At 39.0% G+C, this 27,118-nt stretch overlaps 1 protein-coding gene across 2 annotated transcripts in view; it reads right to left on the bottom strand.

Moving 5' to 3' along the window:
- The window catches only part of TES (testin LIM domain protein), a 54,209-nt gene extending 43,173 nt beyond the window's left edge, over positions 1-11,036 (bottom strand). The window contains exon 1 of one of the 2 annotated variants that reach the window (XM_005609187.4): positions 10,646-11,036. In XM_005609187.4, the coding sequence (XP_005609244.1) occupies positions 10,646-10,672 (27 nt within the window). In that variant the 5' untranslated portion in view covers positions 10,673-11,036. 2 annotated transcript variants of the gene reach the window in all.
- Between the last annotated feature and the right edge of the window lie 16,082 nt (positions 11,037-27,118).

Here is a 27,118-nt window from a genome sequence, read left to right as displayed (position 1 = left end):
TATTGTCTATGTGCAGGCACCATACTTTGTGCTTTAAAATATTCACCTCCATTATCCTTATAACCCCTGTAAGATAGATAGATGGCTGTAAGCCATTTGCAAATAAGGATCCTGAGGTTTACAGGGTTAAGTAACTTTGCCAAATTCACACAGCTAGTAAGCGCTGGGGCTAAGAACTGAACCCAGGATTCTAAAGCTGATAATCAACATGGCTCCAATTCTGCTTCTCCAAACATTTAGTTATTGATACCAAGGTCTAGCTAACTAAACAAAACTGTTTTGAAAACAATAATTAACATTAATCAAGCACTTGCTGTATGTCAGGCACTCTTCTACATGTCTGCACGTATTACTTTATTTAATCACACAATAACCCTTTAACACAGAGATATTATCCAAATTTTACAGATAACGCCCCCTGAAGGCAAGGAGACTAAGAAACTTGTCCAAATTACTGGGGAAGTGTCAAACTGGGATTCAAACCTATGTCAAAGTCTCTTCTGCTTCCTCTTAACTCCTTAACAGCAGCGGAGTGAGCAAGAGTGGTCCACAGCACGATCCTATCCTCTGGCTTGATTTTATCTGGTCCATGAGAAAAGTACCAACAAATAACATCTCTAGTGTTTTTACCTGTGACATCTTAAAAGAAATATGGATGTGTCTTGCCTCTCTTTACCTTTAATTTCTGCCTATTTCTCTTAGGATAAGTTTCTGTTCTGCTACCACTGGCAGAGTCTAACACAAAGCATCCTTTGAAAATTTGTGGAATCTATTTTCAATTTGTTGCAGTATTTAAAAGGTCAGATTTTGTAACTCCCCTTAAAAACCTTTGGCAACTTGCCATTTTCCAGAAAAATGAGTTCTACATTTCTTCACACGACATGGAGATCACATGACCTGGCTGGAATGAATGTGAAAAGGTCAGTGTCTTAAAACTAACAGAAGTGTGACTAGATTGAAAAAATACCCTCTAAAAATCAACGGATACTGCAAGGTTAATTTTCCTTTCCAGTTTTTCAGAAGGCCAAAGATTGCACTGCTTTGAAATATCAGTAGTCTGTGATACTATGCAAAGTATCTTCTCAGAACAGACTCTTGATACAGGCAAGACCTTCAGAAAAGTATACTTAAGTCCCCAAATTCAAAAATCCCACTATACAATATGTGGTAAACTGAGGTAATGATCCCAATTCTTCACTCCAGGTAGTAGTATTAAACATCCACACCCTTGCCATAGGCTCATAGTCACTAGATTAGACTTCTTCTCCTCTTCACTTTGAGCATGGACATTGACCACTGTGGCACGAACAGAGGCTTAGAATGTGCTCCTGTGGTTGGGGTATCCAATGATTTAAGAAGCATGAAAGATATGTGGAGCCAAAATGGTCCCAACCAAAGCTTGGAGCCATGCCTAGCCTATATCAGCCAGACCCCAGTGTGAATTTCCTCCTCTACCTCAAGAGATGACACAGTGTATTAAATAAGAACCAAGATCAGGATAGAGGTATAGATCCTCAGCAGTAGGCTAGGCTCCTGAACTAGCTCACTGACACACTTCCTCAATTCAAACCTGTAACCTGAGAAAACCACAAATTACTGCAGATCACGAACCTTGGCTTTATTTTAGAATAGTCAAAACTGAGAATGCTAATGGTGTGAATATTAGGGGTTTACTGAGCTTTCCCAGCCATGTCCTTTGATTCATGCTATTTATTCTTCCTGGAATGTCATCTTTGACTAACGAAACCTTATCTATCCTATAGGAGTTGGTTTGAAAGTTGTTTCCTCCATAAAATACCCCCAATCTACCTAATTAAATTAATTCTTTAGCTCCCGAGACTTCATAATAGTTGTTTGTATTCCTGTTACTGTAATGCTACTTAAAGTGTGACAGTCTGTGATGAGACATATAAAGAAATTGTGAGTAAGCAATTAGGAATTATTAAGCCATTTCACAGTGATTTTATGTCTGACACAGTAATTTTTTAATTAGACTTGTACCTGTTTTTTTTGTTTTTGTTTTTGTTTTGGTGAGGAAGATTGGCCCTGAGCTAACACTTGTTGCCAATCTTCCTCTCTTTGCTTGAGGAAGAGTGGCCCTGCGCTAACATCTGTGGCAATTTTCCTCTATTTTGTATGTGGGTTGCCACCACAGTATGGCTTGAGGAATGGTGTAGGTCTGCGTCTGGCATCTGAACCTGTGAACCCAGGCTGCCAAAGCAGAGTGCACCAAACTTAACCACTATGTTATCAGGCTAGCCCCTACTTGGTTTGTTTTTTAAGTAATTCATTTTTATTGTGTTTTTAAAAATACTGGCCCATGACACATTCAGAGTCAAAAAAAAATAGTTCCTCACCACAGATATTTTGAGAAACACTGTATTATAGTACTCATTTCCTACTATCCAGAATTATAGTTAATTTACATATCTGTCTTGCCCACTGGCTAGCTTGGCTGCCTGCCTTTTTCTCCTTGACGTCACAGTGCTTTGAGGGACACAAGTTCAAAACATGACAGGATAGAAATAGAGTTGACATTCTGTAGTCTTACATTAACCTGCACTTTTAGTATTCTCTATGGAAAACAAAGAGTAACTTTCTTTTGTTTAGCTCTCAATTATTTTTATTGTAGGCCAGTACCCCATGAAGGAAAGAACAGATTCTTTACCTTTACCTTGTGACTCATTCTATCAAGGCTTTCATGATGTTATATCATAGAAACAAGCATCCACCTCACATCTCTCATGATCATTTTGCAATGAAACATGATATCACTTTATCTTCAAAAAAAGCAAGGACAAGTTCACTGTGGCTACAGACTTATTAATGGACTCAGCACCAAGGCATCTGTGCTAGGCTTTCAGCCTCTTTGTTTTGCTAGGCTCCCTGTTGGGATAAGAAGCTATGCAACGGACACCCCGAAACCCCTTTTCATAGTCTTGCAAGGTGGTCAGAATGTCACTATAACAAACACAAGCTGAATCATTCGTGATTTGAGGATGAGCCAGCATTTCGTGGATTAAATCTGTTCATACAGAGGTAGCCTTGCTGTCATTTAGCAGATGAGATCTCAGCAGTCCTCACTGCCTGGCTTCACACAGCTCCCCGCCTCAAGCCTTGCTCGAACTGGAGCAGTCCCCCGTTCTTAGCAGACCACCTAAGGATTACAGGAATTGGCAATCTTAAACTATGCTCTTTTCCTTTTTTGAACATGACCAAAATAAAAGCAGTGATACCTGGAATCAACTAATATTTATAGCTATGTATTCATGTGACAGAAACATTAAAATGCTTTCACAGTACTGTTCCCAAATTATACCCAAGTGAGTTTCTTGTGGTTCATTCCTCTATCACTTTCTGTTCCTTCCTAATACTTCTGCCACAGAAAAATGATTAGTGACTATAGTGGCTGGTAGAGAAGGAAGGAAGAGAAAAGCAATTAAGTCATTTTAGGGTCACAGCATGAACCTGCATTAGAAAATTATAGTCATACATATCCTTATCTTTCTAATTCCCCATTATTTAAGTAGGGGGCTGGGTAAATAGGGCACTTAGAGAAAACCTGGTGAAACTACTCTAAATTTGACTGGACCTCTTTTATAGGAGAGTCAAAGACTGAAGCTGGAGAGTTGAGAAGCATAACCTCTAAATTTAATCCTTTAATAACTGTGCTTAAGGCAAATTTTAATACGTGGATATTTTCTCAAAGAAGAGGGGTGAACTTATCAATTACCAAATCATTTTTCCTTAAAATCCTGAAAATCTAGTATGAAGTTTTGAAACCTGTTTTCAATTTGGTTTGCCTTTTCTTTCTCTAATTATTCTTCTCCTCGAAAAAGTTGGTTTCATAATCATAATTTACATAATGTTCCCTGAATATCACATCATAAACAGCAAAATAATTTCCTGTATGTACTGTATATTAGTGATCTAATAAACGGATTTTAAAATCATAGTTTCGGTTACCATGGCAGTAGTTACCAAACAAATATTAGCAATGACTGCAAACAGGAAACACGACCCAAGAATGACTCTTCTGTAAGGCATTCGTAATCAGGAAGAAGACTCAGTTTGCATACTTTATAGCTGTAAGGTTGTAATCAGTACAGCCATATCCATTTATGAACTTTTCACATTCTAATACATCAAAGGTGCTCTCTCATTTCTTTTCCATTTGCCATAAATGAAATAAGAATCCCTAACTATAAAATTTGTAAAACCAAGAATCAACGCTAGGAATCACCACCAAAACTGCCCACTGTTAGAGATGTAGTGTACTGCTGATGCGTAAAGAGTTCACTGATGGGTATTAATTCCAACTGTGCTTACTTTCTATCAATTACTTTGTTACTTACTTTCATTTCCTTTTTTGCTCTAGCATTCCTCGCAATAACGCAATAATGTAAGTTCTGTAACACAAGGTACCTCGTCTTTTTTGTTCATACTATACCCCCAGAGTCTACAACAGTGCTTGGCACATAAAAAAGTACCCACATAGTTTTTAAATGAATCATCTTACTGTGGGAGAGAGAACTTTTAAAGACAATAAAAGTTCCATTATTTTTCATTTTCCTCTAATTAAATACCAAGGAAAGCAATACATCACTCAGAGGCTGAATTTGACCCCTACTAAATGCCTTTGAAGCTTCATATTACAGATTTAAATTAATTAAACTTAATGTTTTCAACTATCCCACAAATATCAAAAAAGTGAACTAATTAAGACAAGATGAAAAACAGCTAAAATTTATGAAAAAAATTATTCAGTTTAGTCTATAGGTTTCCTCACAGAATTCACAGAAGTATAACATTTATACACTAAGCCATTTCACTAAAATCACACATATATTTATGTATTCTTGGTTTGTGTGATTTTTAAGCTCTGTGGAACACTGTTACACTTGATAAACTACTGATAACACTTTCCATGGTCAAGAAAAGTCACGAGGTTTGGAGAAATCTTAGAAATCACTTGGTGCCCCTACTGATTTTTATAGGTATGGAAACTGAGATCCAAAGTGGCCAACATGACAAAAACTAGAGTGGATCCAGATCTACGAACTCTCAGCCCAGAGTATTTTTAATGATAACATACTGGTAAACAGAAGTGAGAACACTACTTTATACTACAGAAGACCTTTCTATACACTACAGCTCTTTACATATACTGGGTACTCACTAATCTTCCGTAATTTCTGCACATACTGTGGTGATTTCATTTGCAAAAAGCTTACATTCAAATTAGCATGGGGCCAACTGTATTCCTACTTCTAGTTCTCAGAAAAAGAACATAGGAAGCAGTTCTCTTTTACTAATTTAGCATTCTCTTTGTGCTAAGTAGGCCCCTCAGAGTAACTCTTGTTACTCCCTGATGGTCCATGATGTTAATTCCATGCTCACAATGCTGGTATCATCCTGGAGCTCAGTGAGAACTTCATGGAATAGTTGTCATTTTGGTGTTTCCCACTGCTTCTCAACAGATCTTTTTGAATGAAGAATGGGAAATTTAAAACAAAGGCAACAAAAAAAACAGTTCTCCTCCCAGCATTGAGTTTGTTTGTTCATCTGTTTTTTAACTGCTCTCTTCTTAGCTGCCGGGTAAGCCATTCCAATGGCACTCTGAGCACTTTGCCAGGGGAAGGAGAGGTTTAGCCTACTATGCCATGTGTAAGGCTTTCTATCAACTCTGGAGTTCAGCAGGTAGAACGGACTCTTCTACAGCCCAACCGTGAGTGCCCCTAGACAGTTCCAGATGTCACTGGTTGAAATCCCAAAGCAAAGAGCCAAATGCAGGGTCAATACTGTTCAGGACCATATTAAGTAGCAAGGTGGCAGCATTACCATGGCTCCCAACAAAAGATGGGATGTTGGAAGAATCCTAGAGGACATGGTCCAGAATACTATTGGAGCTTATGGAATTTCTTTGCCTATAAAAGTCTCCCAGCAGTTCCTTTTCACAGTACTTTTACTTTATTTAGACTTGTCTCTGTCCAAAGAAGGTCAACAACAACTTATGCTAAAGGGCATACATACAACATGGATAAAATATAAAGTATAGAAAACCAGCAGGGTAGTAATTTTATTGGAATAGAAACCACTTCCTCCAATATAATTTCTTTAAACACACAAAAATGTTGAAATGTACCTTTTGTTATTTCTCTTTTTATATTAGGGTAATTCATCCACTATATATTTTGTAAGCAAGGCAGGGCTATAAGAGGACCTTGAGGCTAGGTGGCACGATGGACGGAGCATGGATTCTGAAGACTATGGTTCAAGACCACAGTTAGGTTCTGCCAGTTTGAGATTAACCTATCTAAGTCTCAGTTTCTTTCTCCTTAAAATGAGACTAAGGTCTACTTTATAAGACTGAACAGCAAACAAAATAACTATGCAAGTATAAATAGGATATGAATCCATCTCTCAAGAAGCTTGCATTCCAGATAAGAAGAAAATTAAAGTCTAGAGAAAGAAAGTGATGATTGTCTTAAGAGTTACTGATAACATGCTTTGGGAATTTGGAAGATAGACATTTTGCATCTAGCTAGGAACAAGATTTCCTGGAGGATGTTGCATGGGGTTGGAGGAGTGTCTTGAAGGATGAGTAAGATTTAGTATTGTAGATGTGCAAGCAAAGTCAAGGTGCAAGGTGATGCTACACAACTAATAGCCAGTAGGAACATAAGTCCCCAATTCTACTTCATAGGATAGCAAAAAGGAACAAAATCAATAGAAATCCTACTACAGTTCTATTCAAACCAATATTCAGGGCAAGTTAGAGAAAGTGACTTTTCATACCCAATTAATGTAATGAATCACACCATGGTTAGAAGGAGATAAAAGCCCAGCTAGGACCACTTTACTTTCTTCTGTACTTGTTCTGAGACAGAGGAAGTGCCTCTAAGGCAAAGCCCTGGAAGTACCTTGCCCTCCCCTTACCCTCAGCTTTGCCAATGATTCTTGCAGCAAGAATGGTTTCAAGCAGAGAATCAAACTGTAGATTTGAGCATCCAGATCACTATTTACTTGCCATTTCCACTTCAACCAGGGGCAACCAAGGAGAAAAGGCTCATTCTAATTTCTAATAGAAATAATCTTTGTGGATCAGTACTCTTTCCAACTGCAATTACTTGATTTCACTATGTTTTTCTGGCTGATGAAAGAAACTTTTAAAACAAGTTTGGATGCTGAGAAAGAGGATTTTTAGTGACCTGCAATCTTTAAAATGCATCTCATCTTTTAAAAATGAAATTGAAGAAAGAAGAAAAGAGTCCTAAGAAAAATACGCAAGATGTTGGGATCAAAAGACAGAGATTAGAAAGAAGGCAAAAAAATGAATGAGGTGTGAAACTAAAAGCCCTACAGCAACTCCAGGCAGCATAAGGGAAATACCGGAGTTCTCTTACTCTCCGGTATGCTTTGAAAGAAAAAAAAGTGATTCTCATGAGACAGTAACACAGAAAGGAAAGAGGAAAACAGCTGGCTGTGGGCCATGATTTACCATGCCCCACAAAATGAGACTCTGTTTCTGCTTCTCAAAGGCCATTGTTTTTTTCCAAGCAGACATGGGCTTTTCTTTACATAAAGTCAATTACAATGAAGGGACCTAAGATATAAGGAAGAGATCTAGACGCATAACTCAAAAGACAGGGCAAAGACATAAAAGTCAAATTCTACTCTAAAATATTATTAAAACGAAAACTCCGTATAGCCAAACTAGCTCCCACATCCTAGCAACAGCTCGCTTACCTCAAACAAAACAAAATATAGCAAAATTTAATTAAACAAACCCCTTGTCTTTGTGATAGTGAGTTTTAACTGGTAATTAATCCAATGTGTGTAAATGATGTGGACACCAACTTCTCCTTTTATAGACCAAGAATCCTATAATAGTATCATCCACCCAGATTGTTGTAGAGTAAAGACAACCCTCTTTAACTCTTTTTACACAAAACGTTAATGGAAAAAAAGTGTAACATTTTTCAACTGCCGGGTGAAAATTCCTTATGAAATCAACATTATAAGGGTTTTAGAAGGAAAAAATACCATGTATCTTAAAACAGAAGTCAAAGTTAGTTTTATTTAAGTGGTTGTGTCTTTGTTCCAACTTCCAACCCGGTTCTTCTAAAGGTACACTCAAACTGTGTGCTACTTTCCTTCTCTACCCAAGTCAAAAAGAAAGGAGACCTGAAAACTATCCAGGTACCAAAATGGGGTGAGAAGGTTCTGCTGGTAGATCAGAGGTAATCTTGTAACATTTCCTTCTTTTGGTGTGTTATTAAACAATTTCTAAAGGGAATGCACGTTTCTTTTTGAGATTATGGCAAAGACTATGAAATGTATTCCTGGGATCTCCAAACTTTGTACTAGGAAACTTTTTGTCAAATCCACAGAACAGCAAGTCTGTCAAGGGTCCCACAAAGGCACTGAGAGGGTACGGGTTGGCAGTCAAACTGGACATCTGAGGTCTTTTAGTAGTTTCCAATTTACTGATTGAGGATTCTACCCTGAGAATCACCAGTGATGACAAAGCGGCGAAACAAGAATTCGTTATTGTCATGGCATTACCTGTAAAAGCTTTACATTTATGGAATCCTTTTTCTTGGGGGTGGGAAAAGGGGAGGAGGAGGAGGATTAGAGAGAAGGATAAATTTCTTGGACGAAAAGATAACCTTTTAAAGTAAAGGGGAGATGGAGGAGAAAAATTACACTATATATCAAGGGCATTATCTATCATAATCCACATGTGAAACTAAGGAAATTGTTTATACATAATGTCTGGATTTGTCCCTTGCAAGCACACATAATTCTTTGGACTTTCTCCCTCAGAAATATTCTTCTTTGTCTCAATTTAAAAATAACCTTTGGATGTTAACTTTTTTTCCCTTTTAAGTAGATTTTATTTTTCTGAGCAGTTTTAGGTTCACAGCAAAATTAAACATAAGGTACCGAGTTCCCATTTACCCTCTTGCCCCCTCCTGCGATATCAATACCCCACAACAGAGTAGTACATTTGTTACAACTAATGAACCTACACTGACACATCAACATCCTCCAAAGTCCATAGTTTACATTAGGGTTCACTCTTCGTGTTGTACATTCTATGGGTTTTGACAAATATATAATGACATTATAGCGGCATAAAGAATAGTTTCAGGACCCTAACAAATCCTCTGTGCTTTGCCTATTCATCCTGCCCTCCTCCCTGAAGGATGCTGACTTTTAAAAAGTAGTTTTTGAATCAATACTTAAAAGCACAAACAAGACCCCCAAATTTTAGACAAGTATGAAGTTAAGTAGCTCTTACACACTTGAAAAACAAAACAAGCAGTGTTCATCCACAGAAGGCTAACTAAGGGGCAGACAAAATGCCTTCCTGGCGGCAAGCAAGATTAACAAAAAAAAACTAGGGTCATTTAAAAGAAAAGAACAAGAAACCAAATGGGAAGAGAACAGAATGCAATTCTTAGGATTTACATGATGTTTTCCTCTCCTTGGATTCTCTTTTGAGTGCTGGTTCTAGTCATAAGGGACTACCTGTTTTCCCATTGCAATTTTTTACTTTTCAATAGCTTCCTAACCTAATACTTTGCATTTGCATACATTTTCAAAAAGCCAATTCTGGGCATGAAACAGAATTAATGCTCAAGTTTGGAACTTTGCCTTTAGAAGATGAAATAACAGCACTGTTGGCAACGCTAGTGGGCAAGAGAAGAAAATGAGGTTCTATTTTTTCCTGTTTCTCTCTCTCTGCAAAATTTCCTTCCCTATTTGATAAGGGACAGCTACTCTAAATTCATCGCAAAGTAAATATGAGTAATTATCTGCAGTGAGACCTTTTGCACAGAACGTTACACTGGAATGTGACATCAGCATTCCTTCTGAGTCACAGTCTGGTCCCCACCCCTTGCTCCCAGGAGAATGAGACTCCTATAAGCAGGGAGCGGCTCAGGTAGCGCTGTGGGTCCTGACGCCCGGGGGCAGCCAGGCGAGAAACGTCTCCAGGCGCTAAAAGCACTGGTGACAATCGCCACTTGGGGCTAGCTGCCAACGAGGGAGAATGTTTTCTTTGAGAGATAATTCCCTAAGAGGGAGGCAGCGCTTTGTAAGTCAACTAATGAATGACCGAAAGACAAAATCATCACCTTTCACGTTATCACCAGCCGCGGGGGAGAAGGAAGTGCCTTAAATCAGCACTCACTCTAGAGAGCCCGGGGCAGCCAGGCTGGGAGGGGAGGAGGTCTGAGCTGTCAAAGTCACATCACTGCCCCTAAACCACAAAGTTGAACTTCCTGAGACAGGAAGAAGCGTTATGGTCTCGCCCAAACTCGCCACAAACTCATCCTTTTCTTTTGGGGAGGCACAGGAGCGGCTGAAACATCTTGAGGAAAGTTTCCAACACCTCCAACCGTTGGACGTGGTCAGACGGAAGAGAAATGTCCTGCGCCCGCCCTCGCGCGCCCAACTCTCTGCCGCTCCGGGGTGTCAGGAGCTAGCCGGGCCGCCGGGCTGCCCCTCCTCCCCGGAGGGGCGGCTACCGGGCCCGGGGCTCCCGAGCCCCGGAGCCGATTCGCGCAGCCGGCAGCCAGGGGGCGGCGCCCCGCGCAGGTGAGGCGGCCGCTGCCCCCCGACCGCGCCCCCTTACCTTCTTCACTTTCGTCTCCAGGTCCATGTTGGGGTGTCCCAGGGGTTCCTCCTTCCGGCCGCGATCTCACGCCCAGGCTCGCCTGGCCTCGGGCTCAGCTGGGATGGGGAGTGAGCTGCGGGAACCCCGGCACCGCCGCCGCAGCCACTCGCCGGAGCCGTCGAACTTCCGCCGCCCAGTCCGCCGCAGCCAGCCCGCGGCGGGGCCCGGGAACAAAGAGGCCCAGGCAGCCAATGGAAGCCGGGCAGCGCCGGGCAGCCGCCAATCACCGAGCGCCGCACGCACCTTCTCAGCCTGAAAGGCGCTGGCAAGGTGAGGGGCGGGGCCTGGCCCGGGGCGGCACCCTACGGAACGCGCACTGACCTTGTTCCTGCGGACGCCCTGGGCGTCTGCCGACTCGCTCCTGGGGAACCCGGCGCAGCCTTCCTCCAGCTGGGGCTGAGGAAGAGCCGTCTCCATTCTGGCAGCTTGTACCTGTCTTTGCCTGGGACCTTAGACATGTTTCTTGGGGAGTACTTATCCCACTACTAGCTTCTTGGGTTATTTTCAGGGCAAAGAGAAAGACGAGAGATTGCAGAGAGAGTTAGGTATCCCTGTGATGGGCATTGCACCCTAATTTCACTATTGAGTGGTGGAGATGGCTTTTTCTCGAATGCTTTTTCTCCATAGTCCCAAGCACTGGCAAGGAACCTCATCTCATAGCCTTAACGTCAATGAAGATTGTTGTGTATGTTTTCTTAGCATTTGGTTGTTCAAAAACGAGGATGATGTGAATCACTTCGAGATAGGTTGTGTCATTCCTTTGGAAGTACTAGAGGCTTGTTCTGTATCCCTGCTATGTGAAATGGCATGAGGCTGCTCAAGTGTCTCACACTTTGGAGAAGCAGGGTTTCACAGGTGTAATAAGCAACATGGGCGCACCAAAGCTGGATTCATTTCATGGCCTCATTCAAGAGCAATCGCAATGAATACCATCAGATTGGTGGATCTGGAAGGAACACTAGAGAGTACTGAGTCTAGCTTTCTTATTTTGCGAGAAATTAAGGACCTCAGAGGTGCAGGAATCCACCCAATTTCTTAGTGTCTTGGGGGCAGAGCTAGTGCTCATAGGTCTTTAAGCAGTCTCCAGCATGTTTCAGACTTAAACACAACATTTTGACTAAGTAGAAGAGGGGAGTCCTTTCTTTCTTTTTTGTCTTTGTGGGAATAACAAAAAACCATAAGAAGCAGACAGCAAGTGTTCTCTTAATCTGGCATCTACTTTTACAAAAGAAAAAAATGTCCCAAATAAAGTAGATATTTGGGTCCAGATGTCTCTCCCCTTTGCCTTTGGAAATTTGGTAACTGGAAACACCCAAAATTCATTTTAGCCAGCAATTTCAACCCTTTGCTTACTTGGCTGTTTGTTAACATTGTTCAACAGAGCACTGATTTATAATGTGCATGTTTTCCTTATCCTATTAATAAACTAAAAATGGAATGACCAAAATGGAACCTAAATTTTTCTTCTCACATAGTTAAAGGACAGCTTTCCTATCCCATTTCCGAAACCGTCTTAAAAGGTTTGGGCCTCTGGAAAGTTTACCTGGTGTAAGCTCCCTGAACATGAGCTTCAGTATGACAAGGTAATTTGATCTCTTTCAGGGAACTTAACAGATGGAAAATGTCCAGTAAAACAGTTTAAATAAAGCATCAAACAAATGTTGTAACATAGATTTTGGACTTATTTGATGCGATTTCAGAGATAACACTAAGAAAAAGATTTGGAAATATTTTTTTTACCATCGTATTCTGCCCTTCTCCCTCTCTTCCCTCCCAACCCTCCCAGCATCACTTTGTGTGTGTTATCATTGGCAAGGATGGAGGTTGAAATTCAGTGATTTCTATCTAGACTCATTACTGTGCCAGTTACATAGACAATAGAATTGAGGTAGATAAGTGGTAAGTTAGGATTAGATTGTGAGTCCTATTTAAGTGTTAAGCTAAGGAGATATTAAGGAGTTAGAATGGGCACAGTTGGATGACTAGATGTAGTTGTTGACAGAGGAATGAACAGAAGATGGCACACATGGTTCTGTCTTGATCACCTGTGTAGATGGTTCATAAAAAGAGAAAACATAGGATGAAGAGCAGGATTTTGTTTAGTTGTGCTTTCTTTGGGGGAGGGGGGGGCGATTAGAGATAAAGGATACAATTTTGAATATATTGGGTTTGAGGTTTGGATATTGAAGTATCCAAATATAAATCTTAGAGATGAGACCTGGACTGCAATGGTGATAAGAGTAACATCCTACATCCCAACTGAAAGCCGTGGGTGGAATAAGATCAGCATGGGAGATTGCAAAATGAAAGAGAATATCAATGACTACAATTGAGTGAAGCTGAGGGAGAGAAGCACAGAAAGGAGATGAGGGCTAGTCAGAGGGTAAGAAGAAAAATTTGGAGTGAAGTCCTAGCAACCAAGAGAAGAAATTCAAGAAGGAATTAGTCAGCACTGTCAATAGTAGAGAAGGACCAAATGCCAGTTGGATTTAACAAAAAGGAAATTACCAATGAACTTGGGAAATGCTAGCCATATCCTGCGTGAAATAGGATGCGGGTCAAAGTAAGGCAGTAGCAATGGGTGTGGAGATTTAGATGGAGTAACCAGTGATATTAAAAGGTAGAATTATTGGAATTGATTGATTGGTTTGAAGGAAGGGAAGATAAAGAGTCTAGAATGACTCTCAGGAATCTTTTGAATGACTTGTATGATGAAGCTAACTCACTTCTTAAGGTAAGAAACAGAAGAGAAGGAAGATTGAGAAAGTTAATGGGTTGAGTTTTATATGTATTAATTTTGCAAGGATGATTGGATCTGAGTCTGGTGGTCAAAAGAAAGATCTGGGCTAGAGAAACAACTGATTATAAATACACGGGCACACACACATACATATACACATACACATACACATGCATGCATATAAACACACGCACAGTAGACACAATGTAAGCACTGGGGAAAGGAAACACCAGTGGGAAAGTTTTCTACACCAGGTCAGGTAAATTTTCAAGATAGAGACAACTACACTTCTCTCCTCCATTATTAATGTGGTCCCAGGAGTCATCTTTAGAAATGTTAATCATTTATTAACACCTGTTAGGAACTGCTGTGCTCCTGATATAGCTATTATTGCTCATTAGCAGCTTGTATAGGATTACAAATTGTTCTGTAGGGATATACCAACATATCTCAGAACAAACTATTACCTGTAAGAAATTTTTTAATTGACCAAACTATTGGGGATTTGCTAGGTGAATAATGGATGGTCCATATGATAGATTTATCATAAGTTCCAAACAATAATACTTAAGAATTTTTGTAATAGTAAGCAATTATAATGTGATGGGAACAAAACAGAATATAGAATTCTATATTCATTATGCTCACAACTATGCAAAAATACCGTGCACAGAAAAGGAACATGAGGAAAATACACTAAAATGTCAGCAGTGGTTTGTCTTTGATTGATGGGTCCATGGGAAGTCCTTCCTTAAAAAGATATTCCGCAGTGAGCATGACATATTTGTTAATAGAAAAACCTTATCTAAAAACATATTATTCGACGGATTTTAGGAAGATGGACCAGTGGCAGCATAATTTTCAATTTCTTTGAAAACCCACATTAAAAAACAAAACAAAAACAAAAACAGATCAACAGGTTAGCAAAACCACAAGCCTATGGACAACCTTCATGATAAAAATGGGTGACAAGTTATCTCCATAAACCCAAAAACACAAGAGGTGAGGTCAAGAGTCACATAGCATGTATTTATGAACAATTCTATGGGGGGGGAGGGACGGAAGCAATGGGGTGGAGTCAGATGGACAGGAGAACCCGAGATGTTCTCCTCTAGTTATTCATTTTAAAACACTGCAGGCCGATTTTATAACAGCCACTGAAACAGTGAGAATGATTGAAGGGGCTGAAGCAATCTTGCCCCCTGATATCTCAAAACTGACCCTCCAGGACTCTCTTCTAGGAGAGAGTCCCATAATAAGAAACTGCTTTGAGGGAAATCAAAATTGAGTAGGATGGAGCAGAATAGAAAGTGGAAAGTGAAAGGCTAGAGGAGCACTGTCCACTGTGACAGCCAGTGTGGTTACTTAAATTTTAGTTCACTAAATTAATTTAATGAACTAAAATTGCCTAAATTAACTAAAATCAATTAAAATTTAAAATCCACCTTCTCAGTCACACTAGCCACATCTCAAGTGCCTAACAGAGAGGAGACAGAGTCAGGAAATCCCCAGAGCACTGCTGTATTTTTTAGCACTTCATAAAAGCAAGGGGAGATGGAGCTCTCTGAATTTGGACATGGTTTTCTGAACACTGACTCACTGTAAAAATCAGGAAAATTAATATGACATAAAAATGAGCAACAGTAAATTATCAAGGTCAAATCCAATACAAAGTCATTATTAGAAAAAAGAGAAAACAGAGCAGAATCACATTCTTACAGATAATGAAAGAACATCAGAAAGACGTCTCCACAAAATGGAAGAAAATTGTAAGCTATTATTTTAAAACAAACTGAAAGACATTAAAAAGTTAACACATGCCGGGAAATAACCACACAAAGCAGAATTAGAAAAACTCCTAAGTGGGGTGATAGAACTCAGGAAAGAATTAGAAATGAAGAAAACAACGTTACATAAATGTGGACTAAAAAGAATACAAGAGCAAAAAATCTGTTAATGCCTAAGAACAATGGAAGGTAAAAAAAGGAGAAAATTTTTCTAAAAAATAAAAAAGAAAGAAAGCAGTATAAAGTATTCTATAGAAAGTAGCAAATATTGAAAATAGGATAAAAGATCAAACATATGGATGATAGGAGTTCCTGAAGAAGAAAACCAAACAAAACAAATGAACAAGTACTAAAATCCATGATTCAAGAAAACTTTCCTGAATTGAAAAATTATGATATGAAACTAGGTATGGGAAGATCACACTGCATACCTGAGAATGAGCATACTGACTCCAAATAACCAACACAAGGTATATTCTTGTAAAATTACTGTACTTTGAAGAATAGGAAAAAAATCCTTTGGTTATCTCTCTAGCTTTAGGGAGGGATGTGACTTATAACGGGAAGAAAATTATATCATGGTCAGACTTTTCTACAGTAACCTCTAGATCAGAAGAGAGTGGAGTAACATATTTAAGATATTCAAGAAAGATAGTGTGAGGCAAGTATAGGCAAGACTTTCAAGTATAAAAGGCACAGACAAACTTTTATCAACATGGCACTCAGGAAATAGGGTTCCCATGAGCCCTTCTTGAGGACTCTTCACATGGCAGTTTTCTCCATGTGTGTGTATGTCTGAATCTTCCTCTCCTTTCTCCCCTGAAGACACCAGTCGTTGAATTTAGACCCCACTCTAATCCAGAGTGACTTCATCTTAACTAATTACATCTGCAAAGCCCTATTCCAAATAAGGTCGTATTCTGAGATTCTGGGTGGATATGAATTTTGGGAGGGACACTCTTTGACCCACTACCATGGGGGAACAAAAGCAACACAGCTGCAATAGAATTCTTACCTGGAAAAAACAGAGTAATCAGTGGTCATTGTTCCACAGCAAACACATATCTTGCAGAATTGGGAATATAAGAATTAACTTTTCTGTCAGTGGAGTTAGTTCCTTTATCTTCCACTTCAGATGCAGTGGATTGTTACTTCTGGGAAGTTCTTCTTTACCTGTTGTCCCCTAAAATAAATTTCCAGAAAAGCATTGCTTGAGATTTTCCTTCTGGAGAGCTGTGCTATCATAAGATCACTTGTTTTGGAGAATTGGCTTATTTGGGACAACATAAAAGAATGAGCTGTAGGCCAGTTTTGCCAAGCTTGAGACTGAAGGTAACACACGCCTGTTATTTTTATTTCAGGGGAACTTTAAATCAGTATTTCTCAACCAGGATACCATTGACAATTAAAGCCAGATAATTCTTTGTTGTATTGGGGTGTCCTGTGTATTGTACAAAATGTCTAACAGCATTCCTGGCCTTGACCCACTAGATGCCAGTAGCTTCCTGCCCTGGTTGTGATAAACAAAAATGTCTCCAGACTTTGCCAAATGTAGTCTGTGGAGCAAAATTGGCCTCAGTTGAGAACCACTGCTGTAAATGAGTCCAGAAATATATTACCTATTCTTGTTTAAAAAGCCACCCCAAAACTTAGTGGCTTTAAACAACAAAAAGCATTTATTTTGCTCACAAATCTGCAATTGGAGCAGGAAAGGCAAGGCTCTTTTGTCTCTGCTGCACGCAACATCAGCTGGGATGGCTGAACTGGAACACTGCACAATGGCTTCACACAACTGACATGCTGGTGTTGGCTGTGGGCTGGGACCTCAGTGATATTTGCAAGTGGGAGGTGTCAGCTCCTCTTTAGCTAGGCTTCTTTGAGCTGCTTGGGCTTCTTTACAGCATGGTGGCTGGGTTTCAAAAGCAAGTGTTCCAAGGGACTGAGATGGAATTCGTGGTATTTTTATGATCTGGCAATGAAAGTCATATAATCTCACATCCACCGTGCTCTATTGTTTGAGATAATCACAAAGATCTGCTCAAGTTTAAGGGGAGGAGACCTAAACCCCACCTTGATGAAAGTAGTGTCACAATCACAATTTAGCAAGAGTGGGTAGGATGGGAAATATTGTTGCAATCTGCTTTGGAGAATACAATCTTCTACCATCTGCCCTATTGTCAAAAAATTCACATCTCTTCCATGCCAAATACAATTATTTCATCCTCTAACATCTTTAAGTCTCCTCAGTTCAAATTCTAGTATCTGTCATCCAAGTCAAGCCCAGGTATAGATGATGCTCCTTAGGTGTGGTTAATTGGTTACAGCTCCTGAGTGCCATTCCTCTTGATCTGAAAAACTTGGAACTAAAGCAGCAAGATATCTGTCCCTCACATACATTCAAAATATAGGGGATAGTCCTAGAATATCTGCTGTACATAATCCCTTTCAAAAATGGGTAAGTCAGGAAGCACGTAACTGTCACTATTCCATAGTAATTCTCAAATCCGGTCAGGAACATGTTGTTACTTCCTTGATTAGGACCTTTTTCTACTCCTTGGACATTGTTCTTCATGGATCTAGGCTCTCCTCTCTGGTATCTTGGTTCTGCACTCTGAGGCATTCTTCCTTTTCCATGAAAAGTACTGTATGTTTGCAGCTGAGTCATTTTCTCAACCTGCTTCCTGCGAAAGTTAGGAGTCCAAAGGCCTCTGCATTTTGTACTGACTCTGTCCCTTTCAGTCTGAGCTGTTATAATTACTCGAAAAACCTTGCATGTTTTTATGCATCAATGTAGAATCCATTCTATTATGCCAAAGCCATACCCACAAATTTCTTTGATATTATCCTTTCTCTGTCTTGTGTTTCCAGTGAGAGATTTCCATGAGCTGTCACACATAGTATTCTTAGAACCTCTTTCTTTTAAATGCAGAAGATTTATGAGGCATACTCTTAGGATCCTTACAGGACCTTCTGTCTGTCTAAGAGGCTATATGTCAGTCACTCTGTTAGAGCTTTCTGAAGACCTGACAAAGGCTCTTAAACACCACTCTGGATTTGATCTTTATCTGGAAGTCATTTCTTAATTCTTAACTTAAAAATCATCTGACGTGTGGAAATGCTGGGTAAGGGAAACAGTTTTACTTTTGAACCCAGAAAAATAAAACTTTTTACTTTTTATTTAAGAGCATGTTCTTTAGTTAATCTCTCCTCTCACATTTTATCATAGGCAATATAAAGAAGCCAGGTGGCACTTTCAATATTCTGCAGTCATCAAGTTCTAGGTATTTTCTATTTTCTACATTACTACAGACAACAGTCTTGGCAAACTTTCTGCCACTACATAATAATTGCTTCCTTTCCTCCAGCTTCTAGTAACATTTCCATACTTTCCTTTAAGCCCTCACTGACAGCCTCCTCAAGGTCCTTTAGCTTCAGCTGTCTCCTAGAAGCCCTTTAGACTTTCAAATAGTATCCTCGAGGCCCTTTGAGTCTCTTCTCAGTTCTGCCCAAAGCCAATGCCGCGTTTCAGATTTTTTTGGCAGGACCCTACTTCCGGTACTCAAAAGGTGCTGTAGTATTTATTGCTTTGTAACAAAACACTCCAAAGTTAGTCACAAAAAACAGCCATTTTAGTAGGCTCAGAAATTGTGTAGGCCAGGGATTTGGACAGAGCATAGTGGCAAAGTCTTGTTCCATGATGTGTGGGGCTTCAGCTGGAAGTCTTGAAGGCTGGGGGTGACACAATGGTTGGGGGCTAGAATCTTCTGGAGGTGTTTTCACATGTCTGGTTGATGATGGCTGTTGACCAGGACTATCAGCAAGAACATCTACATGTGGCCTCTCTGTGTGTTTTTTCTGCTTGCGCTACTTTGAACTTCCTCACAGTGTGTGCGCGGCATTCCGAGATTCCAGAGAGCAAGGTGAAGGTGTGCGACTTTCTGAACTAGCCTTGTCCTCAGTAGAGGGTTAACTCAGCAGACCTGGGTTGTTCAAACCCTGCACATTCCAAAAGTAAGACTGGCTCTAACTAGCACCTACAAGATAACTTCTAAACCCTTGGCATATCTTGCCTGGTAAGAATGTCTTTGTATACCTGGAGCTTTAGGGCACACTAGATAGTTTATGCTAAAAATGTGACTTGTGCTAAGGGGCTTGGGCTGTGCTGTATCAGTTTGGCCTCTTGAGGGGCTATAGACCGAGTAACTAAGGTCAGCCACACAGGCGCTCTATGCCTATGTGAATTACTACCAATAATAACAGTGGACATCGAGGCTCAGGTGAGCTTCCCTAGTTGGCAATACTTCATAAATATTGTCATACATTATTACTGGGAGAATTAAGTGTTGACCTTACAACTCCACTAGGAGAAGACAACTGGGAGCTCATGCTTGATGTCTCCTGGATTCTGCCTTATCTGCCTTTTTCCTTTGCCAATTTTAATCAGTATCTTTTCACTGTAATAAACCATAACCATAATTATTAGAACTTTTCTGAGTTCTGTGAGTCTTTATACTGAATCATTGAACCTGAAGGTGATCTTGGGATCCCAATACATAGGAAAGGCTTGTTTCTGTTCCATCATGTCTGGAGCTTGTGCTGGAAGACTTGAAACTTGAAGATAGCTCAAGGTTAGTGGCTATAAGGTAGCTTCATGTGTCTAGTTGATGATGGCTGTAGATTAGGACTATCAGCAAGAACAACTGCAAATGGCCTCTCCATGTGTTCTTTCGGCATGGACTAGTTTCAACTTCTTCACATATGGTAGCTGGGTTCCAAGAATAAGAATCCTAAGAGAGCAAGGTAGAAGTGCTTGACATTTTTTAAACTAGGCTTGTAAGTCTCATGGCATTGCTTTCACTAAATTCAGTGAGTCAAGGTAGTCACAAGTGTCCACTCAGGATCAAGGGGACATAGACCTCACTATGAAATAGGAAGAATGCCAATAGCACATAGCAAGAATGTAGTATGAAAGATATTTTTGTGGCCATCTTTGGAAAATACAATCTGCCATACTTGTCAAATAAAATCTTTTATCTCTAGCCTATAGCCATAGATTTTATCTCTTAGCAATCAGTTTGGGTCTTTGTCTACCCCCTCTATCCTCAGTTTAATTGCCTGCTCTAGGACACTGTCTTAGAACAGCCAGAGATAATAGAAAGCTTCACCTTGACTCAGGGCTGATTACTGAATTTGATTTGAGATTACTGAATTTGAAATGAGGGTTTTGGAAGGGAAATCAGATAGGGAGTACAGGAGATAATTTGGTGAATCACAGAAGATTAAACCTTCTCCATTTCTCTGTCTCCTTCTGAAAGTGCCTCTCAAAGCCAACACACTACGTTTAGTATGAGACAAAGTGTTCAGTCTTTGTAATCAGCAGGACACATGATTTTGTGATCTCCCACTACTTTGGATTTCTGGTGACATGTGCTTCTCTTAAAACTGTTGATCGATCCCAAGGGAGCCTTTCTTCTTTCTGATGAGCCTGCTTGAATTCTAGCTTGTCTCTGTCTTGTAACTTATTGAAGGCTTCAGGAAGTCACCAACACCCTCCAATACCCTGTCACTTGCTGTGGTATCTTTTTAAGTAAGAGCGCTAGTGTATATTGCCTGTATCCTAACAGGAAACTGGAAAGAAGTTTAACCACCTCTCTTAACATCATTTTCAAAGGATTGCTCTCTCATCATACCTTCCCTCCCCCAACAGAATCACATTTTAAGGTGTTTCCTTTGCAACATCCCACTTTCAGATAGTAATTTCTCAATGTCTTACCATTATCTAGTTTCATATGACAGAAACACAACTTGAACTAGTTTAAGCCAATTGGGTTTATTGACTTTCTTAGAATACTCTCTCTCTTTTCCTTGCAGCACTTCAGATTCATTCTCCAAGACCAGCTTCTCCATGTCACGGGGGACATGGCTACAGACAGTTCCAGGTCACCTTCTTCATAACCAAATAAAAGAAGGCCCTTCTTTACAAGTTCGAGTCTGAAAAATCCTGGGAATGATTAACTGAGTTTTCTCTTATTAAACTGGCAAGTCACAAGGTGCTATTATCTATTTCTGTCCCTTATAATCTTAAGGCAGATACTAGCACAAAATGCTCATTTTTCTACTCTAGGAAAAAAACTTTTTTTTTTGGTTATTTTGGTTAAGAAAATTCCATACTATTGCAACAAAATGTAGTAAGATTTATTTTTAACCAAAACCTAGAGCACTGAATAATCCCTTTTGAATTGCTGGATGAATTTAGAGATAATGAAAAAAGCAGAAAGGAAAGATATCATCTGTTTCAACCACAAGTCAGTGTTAAAGATGAAAAATAATGCTAAGTATATGCTCACTACTTTCCTAGGCAAACAAAGAAAATGTGGTGTAAAAGATAGGATTGTAAAGTAAAAGCAGGAGACATTACAGCCTTGGAGTTTATTGAGGTAATTGACTAGGAATCCCTGTGTCTTGGAATGGAGAATTTCACATCATTTTTAAAATAAATATTTCCTTGTGAGCAAATGCAGTGAGTGCTGAGCGGTATTTGTGGAATTACTGTCTACAGCAGCATGCTCCCTGGGTAGAGTGATACCTTTTAGGAATAAGCAATGAGGGTTTTTTTCAGTTTTGCTCAGTAACCAAAACAGCTGTGGAAATGTTCTGTGAATAAAGAACCATGAACACTGTCATAGACTGAATGTTTGTGTCCCCCCAAAATCATGCATTGAAACCTAATCCCCACTGCGATGGTATTAGGAAGTGGGGCCTTTGGGGAGTAATTAGGTCGTGAGGGCAGAGCCCTCATGAATGAGATTAGAGCCCTTATAAGAGAGACCCCAGAGAGCTCTCTTGCCACTTCTACCATGTAAGGACACAGGGGAGAGGACTGTTGTCTATGAACCAGGAAGCTGGTTCTCACGAGACGCCTAAGCTACCAGTGCCTTGATCTTGGACTTCCCAGTCTCCAGAACTGTGAGAAATAAGGGTGTGTTGTTTAAGCCACCCAGTCTAAGGTAGTTTTGTTATTTCAGCCCCAATGGATTAAGACAAGCACCATGCAAGATTTAAACAACATCATCATCTTACATTCTTTTAGATATTGTAGCAATTCATTTTCTAAACAATATAATTATGGTTTTTCTAGTAGGTAGCCAGTACAGTGTTTTAGTACAGAAAAAGAGAAGTTGGCTTGTATGAGAGATGCAGTCCTATGTGCAGTTGCTACAAGGCTCAAGGCTCACAGACATTTTAATTCCACATTAATCATAATACAACACTTTGCCTTAATGGGGTATTACTAACTAACAGAAAAAAAAATTCAAATTTTACTCTATAGTAAAACATTCTTCTATTATAATGTCATTTACTAAATTTTCTTGCTTTAAAAATTTACACAAGATCTCACTTTTTAAACTGCTTTGCCTTGGGTATACCATTTTCTGAGAGCTCACTATGTTATGGCTAGTGGAAATGTTGTACTTTTAAGAATGTCTCTTAACTGTAATATAAATAGGAGTCTCTGGTAAGCCTCACTGTGAACAAAAGCTCCTAATTTATTTTTCCTAAGTTGAATCAGTCCTAAAAAGGGATGGCACCATCCTATTGGTGACTATTTTAGTGTAGTGCTGGCTGTAATAGCTGGGTAAGGAAGAAAATCAATTACAAGTCTGAAAGAGATGTAGATTTTCTTCACTTAAAACCCAGGCTTTTAATCCCTGGATAAAAACCTAGTCTGGAATGCATTCTGAAAGGCATTTGCTTCTACCATAAGAGGATGTAGTAACTCCTAGATGCCTATCATTTAGACAAATGGATAGTCAAAATAATGATGGGAGAGATATGCCAAATAAGGACAACATGTTCTTTTTGGATGTGTGAAAAGTAAATTGTGCAATAAAGCTTCCATCACGTTTCATCTGCTTTTGACCGGTCGTAGAAGTTGTATCAGTACTCACATGCACACGAGAAATTCCAAGACTATCAAAGGTGAATTAATTAATTGACTTGTATGTTTCTTGTTAAGACTTAGGTTCTCTGTAACCTTAAAAAATAAAGACCTATACATATTCAAAATACATATGAAGTTAATTTTATTCTGTTGCTTCTGCTTTTGGCGAATGAATAGGAAATAAATTGCTTGTTTCACTGCCCACAGCAGGCTACTAATTCCACTGAATTTAATTCAACTTAATTCAATTTATTTCCTACTGAGATCTCATCCCTCTCCTAGTCAATATGGTATATAGCCCAAAGATGTAAGATTATCTTCTTTCTTTCAAGTCCTAGTGTGAAAAGAGTAAGTAGTAGGAAATAGTTAAATATCAATTCAGTTATTCAATTAATGCGAGTTATAAGTATAATAACGGCTATAGACTTTAAAAATAAGATATGTATAAGTGTGTTTACAATAGCTCTGTTTATAATTGCAAAACACTGGAAATAACCAAAATGCTCATTCTCGTTAGAGAAGATAAGTTGTTTATATTCACACAATGGAATTCAACGTTTAAAGTGAATGAACTTTATGGGCCAGCCTGGTGACACAACAGTTAAATTCGCACATTCCGCTTCGGCAGCTCGGGATTCGCTGGTTCAGATCCTGGGTGCGGACCTATGCAACGCTTGTTGAGCCATGCTGGGGCAGGTGTCCCACATATAAAGTAGAGGAAGATGGGCATGGATGTTAGCTCAGGGCCAGTCTTCCTCAGTAAAAAGAGGAGGATTGGCAGCAGATGTTAGCTCAGGGCTAATCTTCCCCCCCAAAAAATAAAAAAATAAAGCAAATAAACTTTAGCTACATGCACCAACATTGATGAATCTTATACATAATGTTGGGTTGGAGCAACTAGGTAGCTCCATTTAGAAAAAGATACATCTAGATCCAGTCCTTACACTATACACAGATATAAACTCAAAGATTTAAGTGAAATAATTTAGGAACTGGTAGAAACATAGGAGAATTTATTTTTAAAATTAAATTAGGAAAGTACTTTCTAACTTTGATTAAAACTCCAGAGCTATTTTCAAACTGACAAAACTAATTATATTACAAAAAAACCCCAACTTTGTGGCAGAACTACCACATGCAAAGTCAAAAGACAAATGACAAATTAGAGAGAAAAATTGCTACTTGTATAATTCTAAGAATTGATATGCTAGGAACTGGTTTTAAAAAGCATCAATAATCTAAAGGAAAAATATGCAAAGGACATGAAAAGCTAGCTTACAGGAAAGACAGACAAATGATCTTAAACATAAGAAAAACGTATACAACTTCGTTCATAATAAGACAGTTGCAAATCAAACTACAATGAGATGTATTTTTTTTTCTTCCTCTTCTTCTCCCCAAAGCCCCCCAGTGCATAGTTGTATATTCTAGTTATAGGTCCTTCTGGCTCTGCTATGTGGGACATTACCTCAGCATGGCTTGATGAGTAAGTGCTAAGTCCATGCCCAGGATCTAAACCAACGAAACCCCAGGCCGTCAAGTGAAGCACACAAACTTAACCGCTCGACCACCTAGCCAGCCTCAAGATGTATTTTTAGCCGACTGGATTAGCAAAAATCTAAGTTTAATGAGACAGAGGGGAAATCGGCACTTACATATCACTGGTGCAAGTATAAAATAGTACATTCTTTCCAAAGGGCAATTTGGTAATGCCTATCAAAGTTACAAATGTATTTCCCCTTTGACCCAAGAATCCCACTCACAGGAATTTATCCTACAGAAATGCATGCTCACATGAAAAATAACATATGTTATTACCTGCAACATTGTATTAGTTAAAGATTAAAGAATATCCAAATGTCCATTAATAGAGGACTAGTTATAAAACTATGGTAGATGCACACCATGGAATGTTAAGCAGTTATAAAAAAGAATGACAAAATGCTCTGTGTAAGATCTATGTGGAAAGATCCATATGTGATAAGTTAGGTACTTTTTTATTTAAATAAACAGGAAAAGTAACACAGTCATGTTTGCTTATATTGGAAAGATTCTAAAGAAACTAATAAGAATGATTACTTATGGGGAGAAGGAAGAGGGGGACATAGGGTGGCTGCAACAGGGGAGGAAGTAAGGCTTTTCAGTATATGGTCTATTATATTGTTTTGCTTTTTGAACTGTGTATATAATATCTGCTCAGATTAACAGATCCATGATGATGAGCAGAAGGAACAAATTACAGAAGAACAAATACATTATGATTGCTTTTATGTGAAGTTAAAGAAAAGACAAAATAGAGCAGTTTAGTATTTCAGGATATATACATGAATAATAAATTCTATGAAACAAACCAGGAAATGATTAACAAAGAATTCAGAATAGGGGCTGGCCCGATGGCCGAGTGGTTAAGTTCATGTGCTCCGCTTCAGTGGCCCAGGGTTTTGCTGGTTGGGATCCTGGGTGCAGACAGGGCACCACTCATCAAGCCATGCTGAGGCAGCATCCCACATAGCACAACCAGAAGGACGTACAACTAGAGTATACAACTATGTACTGGGGGGCTTTGGGGAGAAGAAGAAGAAGAAAAAAAAAGTTGGCAACAGATGTTAGCTAAGGTGCCAATCTTAAAAAAATAAATAAACAAATAAAAATTTAAAAAAAAAAGAATTCAGAATAGTGTTACCGGGTATTGAGAGTGGGAGATGGAGGTATAGAGAAAGGAGAATACAATTTTAGAAGGAAGGAAGGAAGAAGGGAAAAAGGAAGGGAGGGAGGGAAGGAAGGAGGCAGAAAATATGTAAAAAAAGAAAAAAGAAGTCAGCAAGGGGTACAGGAGTTTAGTTAGGTTTCCTGGAAGAAGGGGGACTTAAACTTCTTAAAGGGTGTCAATTCCAGTAAATGTAGTTTACATTTATGTAGTGCTATAGTTTACAAAATTTTGCATATACGTGATATATTGTCTCATACTGAGTCAGAGAGAAATGAGAGCAGACATTCTAAATAAAAAACATAGCACAACCAAGGCACAGAGGATGTGACGGCACTTTCTGTGTAACAAGACCTTGAGGGATCAGCCTAGCTGAGCAGTTGGATGGGGCAGTAATGATTAATAGACCAATAGATTTGTAAGGTTTGATTAAAATGGGATTGGAGCTTATCTGAGAAGCCATTAAATGTGTGTTTGTTTACAGACAAAGACAGATCCAAGAAATATTCTAGAGTTAACAATTATTGTTAAACTGTTTATTTTTCCCCCCAATTCCGTCAGTTTTTGCATCATGAATTTTGGAGCTCTGTTGTTAGGTACATGTATATTATAACTGTTTTATCTTCTTAATGAGTTGATCCTTTGATCATTATAAAATGTCCTTTTTGTCTCTAGTAAAAATTTTTACCTTAAAGTCCATTTGTCTGTTATTACTATAGACATTCCAGCTCACTTTGGTTACTGTTGGCATTTGTCTTCTGGAACAAAGTAGGGCATGGGAAGGAGGAGGAAAGTAATGTTTATAAAGCTTCTAAAACTTCCGGTACTATGCAGGAAAATTCTCATATAAGCAATGTTCTTTAACTGAGAATGATAGTGTTTTCCAGGAATGAATACTTTCTGGCTTACATCTATGTTACTGTTATATATTAAAGTCCTAAAATTTGATTGACAAAGCATAGAGTATTTGAAAAAGCAGAAAAGAAATCCCATTCTATGACATGAAAATTCGTAAAAATCATTCCATTGCACAACTACTTAGATACTGATGGACCATGATTGTGTTTATAGTTCAATACAATAGACCAAGTGTAGCCTTTAGGAACACGTGATTTGCAATATGATTGCTATAGAAAACACATACACACTCTCACTCACATCCCTTAATAAATAATTGATTTAAGTAGGTTTGTTAGTTTTCTATTACTACTATAACAGATTACCACAAATTGGGTGGCTTAAAAAAATACAAGTG

The sequence above is a fragment of the Equus caballus genome, chromosome 4, assembly GCF_041296265.1.
Source record: "Equus caballus isolate H_3958 breed thoroughbred chromosome 4, TB-T2T, whole genome shotgun sequence".
NCBI lineage: Eukaryota > Metazoa > Chordata > Mammalia > Perissodactyla > Equidae > Equus > Equus caballus.
Note: the sequence above shows the minus strand (reverse complement) of the source record. Positions and strands in the feature narration are given on the sequence as shown.